Genomic DNA, 10457 nt, shown 5'->3' on the forward strand with positions numbered 1-10457 from the left:
CAGTTAGTTGTGATTCCGGTGCTCTCGCAAGAGGGAGTGAGAGCATGTCCTTCTACTCCGTCATCTTGAACCAATCTCCTTCCTACCATTTCTCATTCAACATTGGATAAGGCAAAAGGGAAAATGGAATGTAGACATAAAGGAGAGGTTAAACAAGATGACAGAGGGGCATATGGCTGGGAAGTGTGAGTAGATAGACTGAAATATTAAGAAAAGACAAAGAGAGATGGACAAAGATGATGGATGGATAGGGTGCAAAGATGAATTCTTGGGTTTTCAACTGGGGCTAATAAAACCTGGCTTGATTTTATGGAATTATATAAGATACTGTCAAGTGGAGATGCTTTCTTTAGAAAAGTACAGAATTCTCTAGAAATACAATAATACATATGTAATATTTATTACACGTAATAAACTGTGGACAGCAGTGACAGTGAGCTAAGTCTGTACTAAGTCAACAACCTCTGAGCCATTGATGACACATCTGCCCTGTTATCTGTGGTCCACAGTAGGATATTTGGTAAAGAAGTGTAGAATATTAGAAATAACATTAATCATGTACCAACAGCTTAGTGCTGTCAAGAACATGCTTGTACTGTGGTCAGTACTCGTCATTTTCACCTGGCCAGAGAGAATGAGAAAAAGCTTGTAGAAATGAAGAGGTGGTATATGATAGAGTTTTCCCTTCCTTCAGCTGACTTCCCCAGCAGCCTCCTCAGTGCCCCCTTCACCTCCTTGTTCCTCAGAGTATAAATGAGAGGGTTCAGCATGGGTGTGACCACAGAGTAGAAGAGGGAAATGAATTTGTCCTGGTTGCTGGTCTTAGGTGGAAGCAGATACCCATAGATAGCTGAGCCATAAAAGAGGAGCACCACCACCAGATAAGAGAGGCATGTGTTAAAGGTCTTTCTCTGTCCCTTGGCCGAGTGGATCTTCAGCACTGCCTGAGTTATGTAGCAGTAGGAGATCAGGATGATGCTTAATGGGACAGTGGTGAAGAAGGTGCAGACACCGTTGAGCACAGCCTCATTGAGACTTGTGTCTCCACGGGCTAGTTTGATCATGGCGGGCACCTCACACAGGAAGCTGTCCACCCTCTGGTGCCCTCACAAAGGGAGCTGCAGAGTGAATGTTGACTGGACCACAGAGTTGCCCAAGCCGCCCAACCAGGCAATGGCAGCCAGCAGCCAGCAGAGCCGGGAGTTCATGATGGTGGTGTAGCGCAGGGGCCAGCACACCGTGACATAGCAGTCAAATGCCATCACCACCAGCAGGATGCACTCAGTAGCCCCTAGCCAGAGGAAAACATTGAGTTGGGTCACACAGCCACCATAGCTGATGGTCTTGTCTGATCCCCACAAGATGATCAGCATTTGGGGGACTGAGCTAGCAGTAAAAGCAAGATCCAGGGAGGAGAGGTTGCTGAGGAAGAAGTACATGGGTGTGTGGAGTCGGGCATCCAGGCTGGAAAGCAGGATCATGGTTGAGTTCCCAACCAGGGTCAGCAAGTAGGAGAAGAGGATGACTACAAAAAAGATTATCTCCAGCTGGGGATGGTCGGATACACCCATCAGAATAAAGCTCTCCAAGGAGCTGCTGTTGGCCCTTTCCATCTCTGGTTGCCTTCAGTCACTGAAGAAGCTACTGGATTAGGTGGATCTGCATCAGTGCAGGTCTGATGTCGCCAGCCTAGTTAAGTACCAATTTAAATTTTATGATTGCAAGGTTTCATTGCAATCCCCAAACACTGTCAGTTCCACAATGAATGGAAACTTTATTCCATCTGAATATCAAACATGAGCTATCACAAAATGAAGGAAGTGCCTCACGAAGAACAAAAAGATCAGGGTCTTCAGTTCAACACAGTGATGACCCAAGAAATTCATCTTTGCACCCTGTCCATCCATCACCTTTGTCCATGATGAAGGAGTGTGAACTCCTTCATTTCAAAAAGGTAGAGGGAGTTGACCATTGGAACGAAATGTGGAAATTCTCAAAAAATACTCATTTCCCCAGCCAAGGTTTTGGTATACTCAGGGGAGGGTTGAGCAGACCTGCTGTATTTGGAAGAATTCTCCAAATGTTTCTGATAAATTTCTTCCCTTCTCTTCTATATCCCTCCCCTCCCAAGTGAAAACTCCTGGTCTAGAAAGATGAAGTTTGAGGGAGAAGGTGATGAGTCTATACAATCTTGAAAAGAATGGGAAGCATGAATATAGACATATTCACCAAATACAGGAGATACAAATACGTGACTTAAAAAGAGGTAAATGTAGAACAGAACAAAACTTCATGTAAGCCCAAGTATGTGTAGGTGGAACAGGCTAAAGACAGAAACAGGGTCTAGCCCAAAAGGAGTTAAATCAGTTACAGGATACCCATAATTAGAAAAGGAAAACAGAAGATTTCAGAGGGGATCCCCGAAAGTTTGAGGTATATTACCACTATGCCCACCTCTAAACCATGGAGTAATTCCTAACATTTCATACACAAAAATTACCTCTTGTTAATAATGGGCCAGAACAGATGCCCTCTGGTGACCTACACAGAGAGGTGGGGCCAAATCCAAAGCTGAGACCTGGGAGCTGTGAGAACAAAGAAGAGAAAGGGAAAACTCTCCCAGCGGCCTCAGAAGCAGCGGATTAAAGCTCCACAATCAACTTGATGTACCCTGCATCTGTGGAATACATGAATAGACAACGAATCATCCCAAATTGAGGAGCCAGGAGTCAGTGCTGTGCCTCTGAGGTGGGAGAGCCAACTTCAGGACACTGGTCCACAAGAGACCTCCCAGCTCCACATAATATCAAACGGCAAAAATCTTCCAGAGATCTCCATCTCAACACCAGCACCCAGCTTCACTCAACGACCAGCAAGCTACAGTGCTGGACACCCTATGCCAAACAACTAGCAAGACAGGAACACAACGCCACCCATTAGCAGACAGGCTGCCTAAAATCATAAAAAGTCCAAAGACACCCCAAAATACACCACCAGACGTGGACCTGTCCACCAGAAAGACAAGATCCAGCCTCATCCACCAGAACACAAGCACTAGTCCCCTCCACCAGGAAGCCTACACAACCCACTGAACCAACCTTAGCCACTGGGGACAGACACCAAAAACAATGGGAACTACGAACCTGCAGCCTGCAAAAAGGAGACCCCAAACACAGTAAGATAAGCAAAATGAGAAGACAGAAAAACACACAGCAGGAGAAGGAGCAAGATAAAAACCCACCAGACCTAAGAGGAAATAGGCAGTCTACCTGAAAAAGAATTCAGAATAATGATAGTAAAGATGATCCAAGATTCTATTTCCAAGATCCAAAATCTTGGAAATAGAATAGACAAAATGCAAGAAACAGTTAACAAGGACCTAGAAGAACTAAAGATGAATCAAGCATCGATTAAAAACACAATAAATGAAATGAAAAATACTCTAGATGGGATCAATAGCAGGATAACTGAGGCAGAAGAATGGATAAGTGATGTGGAAGATAAAATAGTGGAAATAACTGATGCAGAGCAAACTAAAGAAAAAAGAATGAAAAGAACAGAGGACAGTTTCAGAGACCTCTGGGGCAACATTAAATGCACCAACATTCGAATTATAGGGGTTCCAGAAGAAGAAGAGAAAAAGAAAGGGACTGAGAAAATATTTGAAGAGATTATAGTTGAAAACTTCCCTAATATGGGAAAGGAAATAGTTAATCAAGTCCAGGAGGCACAGGGAGTCCCATACAGAATGAATCCAAGGAGAAGTACGCCAAGACACATATTAATCAAACTGTCAAAAATTAAACACAAAGAAATCATATTAAAAGCAGCAAGGGAGGGGCTTCCCTGGTGGCGCAGTGGTTGAGAGTCCGCCTGCCGATGCAGGGGACGCGGGTTCGTGCCCTGGTCCGGGAGGATCCCACATGCCACGGAGCGGCTGGGCCCGTGGGCCATGGCCGCTGGGCCTGCGCGTCCGGAGCCTGTGCTCCGCAACGGGAGAGGCCGCAACGGTGAGAGGCCCGCGTACCGCAAAAAAAAAAAAAAAAAAGCAGCAAGGGAAAAACAACAAATAACACACAAGGGAATCCCCATCAGGTTAACAGCTGATCTCTCAGCAGAAACTCTACAAGCCAGAAGGGAGTGGCAGGACATAATTAAAGTGATGAAGGAGAAAAACCTGCAACCAAGATTACTCTACCCAGCAAGGATCTCATTCAGATTTGATGGAGAAATTAAAACCTTTACAGACAAGCAAAAGCTGAGAGAGTTCAGCACCACCAAACGAGCTTTACAACAAATGCTACAGGAACTTCTCTAGGCAAGAAACACAACAGAAGGAAAAGACCTACAATAACGAACCCAAAACAATTAAGAAAATGGGAATAGGAACATACATATCGATAATTACCTTAAATGTAAATGGACTAAATGCTCCCACCAAAAGACACAGAGTGGCTGAATGGATACAAAAACAAGACCCATATATATGCTGTCTACAAGAGACCCACTTCAGACCTAGAGACACATACAGATTGAAAGTAAGGGGATGGAAAAAGATATTCCATGCAAATGGAAATCAAACGAAAGCTGGAGTAGCAATTCTCATATCAGACAAAATAGACTTTAAAATAAAGACTATTACAAGACACAAAGAAGGACACTACATAATGATCAAGGGATCGATCCAAGAAGAAGATATAACAATTGTAAATATTTATGCACCCAACATAGGAGCACCTCAATACATAAGGCAAATACTAACAGCCATAAAAGGGGAAATTGACAGTAACACACTCATAGTAGGGGACTTTAACACCCCACTTTCACCAATGGACAGATCATCCAAAATGAAAATAAATAAGGAAATACAAGCTTTAAATGATACATTAAACAAGATGGACTTAATTGATATTTATAGGACATTCCATCCAAAAACAACAGAATACACGTTTTTCTCAAGTGCTCATGGAACATTCTCCAGGATAGATCATATCTTGGGTCACAAATCAAGCCTTGGTAAATTTAAGAAAATTGAAATTGTATCAAGTATCTTCTCCGACCACAATGCTATGAGACTAGACATCAATTACAGGAAAAGATCTGTAAAAAATACAAACACATGGAGGCTAAACAATGCACTACTCAATAACAAAGTGATCACTGAAGGAATCAAAGAGGAAATAAAAAAACACCTAGAAACAAATGACAATGGAGACACAACGACCCAAAACCTATGGGACGCAGCAAAAGCAGTTCTAAGGGGGAACTTTATAGCAATACAATCCCACCTTAAGAAACAGGAAACATCTCCAGTAAACAACCTGACCCTGCACCTAAAGCAATTAGAGAAAGAAGAACAAAAAAACCCCAAAGTTAGCAGAAGGAAAGAAATCATAAAGATCAGATCAGAAATAAATGAAAAAGAAATGAAGGAAATGATAGCAAAGATCAATAAAACTAAAAGCTGGTTCTTTGAGAAGATAAACAAAATTGATAGACCATTAGCCAGACTCATCAAGAAAAAAAGGGAGAAGACTCAAATCAATAGAATTAGAAATGAAAAAGGAGAAGTAACGACTGACACTGCAGAAATACAAAAGATCATGAGAGATTACTACAAGAAACTCTATGCCAATAAAATGGACAACCTGGAAGAAATGGACAAATTCTTAGAAATGCACAACCTGCCAAGACTGAATCAGGAAGAAATAGAAAATATGAATAGACCAATCACAAGCATTGAAATTGAAACTGTGATTAAAAATCTTCCAACAAACAAAAGCTCAGGACCAGATGGCTTCACAGGCGAATTCTATCAAACATTTAGAGAAGAGCTAACACCTATCCTTCTCAAACTCTTCCAAAATATAGCAGAGGGAGGAGCACTCCCAAACTCATTCTACGAGGCCACCATCACCTTGATACTAAAACCAGGCAAGGATGTCACAAAGAAAGAAAACTACAGGCCAATATCACTGATGAACATAGATGCAAAAATCCTCAACAAAATACTAGCAAACAGAATCCAACAGCACATTAAAAGGATCATACACCATGATCAAGTGGGGTTTATTCCAGGAATGCAAGGATTCTTCAATATACGCAAATCAATCAATGTGATACACCATATTAACAGACTGAAGAAGAAAAACCATATGATCATCTCAATAGATGCAGAGAAAGCTTTTGACAAAATTCAACACCCATTTATGATGAAAACCCTGCAGAAAGTAGGCATAGAGGGAACTTTCCTCAACATAATAAAGGCCATATATGACAAACCCACAGCCAACATTGTCCTCAATGGTGAAAAACTGAAACCATTTCCACTAAGATCAGGAACAAGACAAGGCTGCCCACTCTCACCACTCTTATTCAACTTAGTTTTGGAAGTTTTAGCCACAGCAATCAGAGAAGAAAAGGAAATAAAAGGAATCCAAATTGGAAAAGAAGTAAAGCTGTCACTGTTTGCAGATGACATGATACTATACATAGAGAATCCTAAAGATGCTACCAGAAAACTACTAGAGCTAATCAATGAATTTGGTAAAGTAGCAGGATACAAAAGTAATGCACAGGGCTTCCCTGGTGGCACAGTGGTTGAGAATCCGCCTGCTAATACAGGGGACACGGGTTCGAGCCCTGGTCTGGGAGGATCCCACATGCCGCGGAGCAACTGGGCCCGTGAGCCACAACTACTGAGCCTGAGCGTCTGGAGCCTGTGCTCCGCAACGAGAGGCCACGACAGTGAGAGGCCCGCGCACGGCGATGAAGAGTGGCCCCCGCTCGCTGCAACTGGAGAAAGCCCTCGCACAGAAACGAAGACCCAACACAGCCAAAAATAAATAAATAAATTAAAAAAAAAAAAAAGTAATGCACAGAAATCTCTGGCATTCCTATACACTGATGATGAAAAATCTGAAAGTGAAATCAAGAAAACACTCCCATTTACCATTGCAACAAAAAGAATAAAATACCTAGGAATAAACCTACCTAAGGAGACAAAAGACCTGTATGCAGAAAATTATAAGACACTGATGAAAGAAATTAAAGATGATACAAATAGATGGAGAGATATACCATGCTCCTGGATTGGAAGAATCAATATTGTGAAAATGACTCTACTACCCAAAGCAATCTACAGGTTCAATGCAATCCCTATCAAACTACCACTGGCATTTTTCACAGAACTAGAACAAAAAATTTCAAAATTTGTTTGGAAAAACAAAAGACCCCGAATAGCCAAAGCAGTCTGGAGAACGAAAAACGGACCTGGAGGAATCAGGCTCCCTGACTTCAGACTATACTACAAAGCTACAGTAATCAAGACTGTGGTACTGGCACAAAAACAGAAAGATAGATCAATGGAACAGGATAGAAAGCCCAGAGATAAACCCACGCACATATGGTCAACTTATCTTTGATAAAGGAGGCAGGAAGGTACAGTGGAGAAAGGACAGCCTCTTCAATAAGTGGTGCTGGGAAAACTGGACAGGGACATGTAAAAGTATGAGATTAGATCATTCCCTAACACCATACACAAAAATAAGCTCAAAATGGATTAAAGACCTAAATGTAAGGCCAGAAACTATCAAACTCTTAGAGGAAAACATAGGCAGAACACTCTATGACATAAATCACAGCAAGATCCTTTTGGACCCACCTCCTAGAGAAATGGAAATAAAAACAAAGATAAACAAATGGGACCTAATGAAACTTCAAAGCTTTTGCACAGCAAAGGAAACCATAAACAAGACCAAAAGACAACCCTCAGAATGGGAGAAAATATTTGCAAATGAAGCAACTGACAAAGGATTAATCTCCAAAATTTATAAGCAGCTCAATAGCAAAAAAACAAACAACCCAATCCAAAAATGGGCAGAAGACTTAAATAGGCATTTCTCCAAAGAAGATATACAGACGGCCAACAAACACATGAAAGAATGCTCAACATCATTAATCATTAGAGAAATGCAAATCAAAACTACAATGAGATATCATCTCACACCAGTCAGAATGGCCATCATCAAGAAATCTAGAAACAATAAATGCTGGAGAGGGTGTGGAGAAAAGGGAACACTCTTGCACTGCTGGTGGGAATGTGAATTGGTACAGCCACTATGGAGAACAGTATGGAGGTTCCTTAAAAAACTAAAAATAGAACTACCATATGACCCAGCAATCCCACTACTAGGCATATACCCTGAGAAAACCATAATTCAAAAAGAGACATGTACCAAAATGTTCATTGCAGCTCTATTCACAATAGCCCGGAGATGGAAACAACCTAAGTGTCCATCATCGGATGAATGGATAAAGAAGATGTGGCACATATATACAATGGAATATTACTCAGCCATAAAAAGAAACGAAACTGAGCTATTTGTAATGAGGTGGATAGACCTAGAGTCTGTCATACAGAGTGAAGTAAGTCAGAAAGAGAAAGACAAATACTGTATGCTAACACATATATATGGAATTTAAAAAAATGTCATGAAGAACCTAGGGGTAAAACGGGAATAAAGACACAGACCTACTTGAGAATGGACTTGAGGATATGGGGAGGGGGAAGGGTAAGCTGTGACAAAGCGAAAGAGAGGCATGGACATATATACACTACCAAACGTAAGGTAGATAGATAGTGGGAAGCAGCCGCAGAGCACAGGGAGATCAGCTCGGTGCTTTGTGACCGCCTGGAGGGGTGGGATGGGGAGGGTGGGAGGGAGGGAGACGCAAGAGGGAAAGGATGTGGGAACAGATGTATATGTATGACTGATTCACTTTGTTATAAAGCAGAAACTAATAAAAAATAAATAAATAAAAATAAAAAAAGAGTAAGTTCTGGGGATCTCATGTATGGCATGGTGACTATATTTAACAATATTTTACTATATACTTAAAAAAATAATGGGCCAATTACCATCTCTCTTCATTGGGCAAGACCTAGGCTTTACTGAAGATCACGAACAAAAGCCCATCCCCCTTCTTTGGCTAATAAATAAAAGGATCTGGGCTTCCCTGGTGGTGCGGTGGTTGAGAATCTGCCTGCTAATGCAGGGGACACGGGTTCGAGCCCTGGTCTGGGAAGATCCCACATGCCGCGGAGCAACTAGGCCCGTGAGTCACAACTACCGAGCCTGCATGTCTGGAGCCTGTGCTCCGCAACAAGAGAGGCCGCGATAGTGAGAGGCCCGCACACCGCGATGAAGAGGTGCCCCTGCTTGCCACAACTAGAGAAAGCCCTTGCACAAAGACCCAACACAACCCAAAATTAATTTTTTTAAAAAAGAAATTCTGACTTCCTAACTGCAAGGAAGTCAGAATTTAAAAATAAATAAATAAATAAATAAATAAAAGGATCTGAGAAGGAAACAAAAATAGTCTGGGGTCAGCTGTCCTCATCTGGAAGCTGAAGACTGGGAGTAAATGCTCTGCTCTTCCTCTGGATCATGACATGTCCCACAGGAACCCTGGCTGCCACGCCCAAAGAGCAGGCTTGATGGGAGTTTCTACTCAAAGGAAGTGTGCATGTGTGCTTATCTGGTTCTGGTGCTCCAGACAGGGACCACTTGGCTACACTTCTTGGCTGAAGACCCTGAGAACTGTCCTTTTCATCAATAAGTAGCAAAAATACTGGAAATCCTAATGCTAGATCCTGCCCAGATGTCAGGCAGGAAATCTCCTCTAATTGTCTGTTTCTTTAGGTCAACAAGGTAGTCCTTCTTTTGAGTCAGGGCTGATAAAGATTTCAGAGCACTTTTCAACCCTCCTTCATACCTCTATCTAATACCTTAAGAAGAGGTGACTACTTAGGGCTTCCCTGGTGGCACAGTGATTAAGAATCCACCTGCCAATGCTGGGGACACGGTTCAAGCCCTGGTCTGGGAAGACCCCACATGCCGCGGAGCAACTAAGGCCATGCGCCACAACTACTGAGCCTGCACGCCACAAGTAGTGAAGCCTGCGTGCCTAGAGCCCGTGCTCCACAACAAGAGAAGCCACCACAATGATAAGCCCGCGCCACAACGGAAGAGTAGCCCCCACTCGCCGCAACTAGAGAAAGCCCGCACAGCAGCAAAGCCCCAATGCAGTCAAAAATAAATAAGTTAAATAAATTAATTTAAAAAGAAGAAGAGGTGACTGCTTATTCTTTTCATTTAGGACTTAAGGGAGCTGAGGAACTGAGGTACCAATCTGGTAGCTCATATTTCTGTTCTTCCTGGTATCCATCTCACTACCTCCTCCTAGAAGTGCTTGTCCTCTTGTACCCCTAGGGGACAGAAACACAGACAGACATGGTCCATCTTCTTCCATAAGTTGTCTGGTCTCTGGGAGGCTGATGCTTTGTGTCTGTTCAGCTGGGGACTCTTTCGGTCCCCACTCTATGCATACCAGTCAGCACAGAAAAAGAAAAGGGTATATAGTGGGAGGCTGTTGACCCCAGGCACTCAGAAAGT

The 10457-nt window shown here is 42.5% G+C and overlaps 1 protein-coding gene across 1 annotated transcript; it reads right to left on the reverse strand.

The window, feature by feature from the left end:
- Positions 1-617: 617 nt before the first annotated feature.
- On the reverse strand, positions 618-1613 carry OR2C1 (olfactory receptor family 2 subfamily C member 1; the record flags this gene model as incomplete). The annotated part of the gene is given in 2 exon segments (XM_081255169.1): positions 618-1106; positions 1110-1613. Coding segments are annotated over 2 exon segments (993 nt in total).
- Positions 1614-10457: the final 8844 nt, after the last annotated feature.

The sequence above is a fragment of the Mesoplodon bidens genome, assembly GCF_964165515.1.
Source record: "Mesoplodon bidens genome assembly, chromosome: 15".
Classification (NCBI taxonomy): Eukaryota; Metazoa; Chordata; class Mammalia; order Artiodactyla; family Ziphiidae; genus Mesoplodon; species Mesoplodon bidens.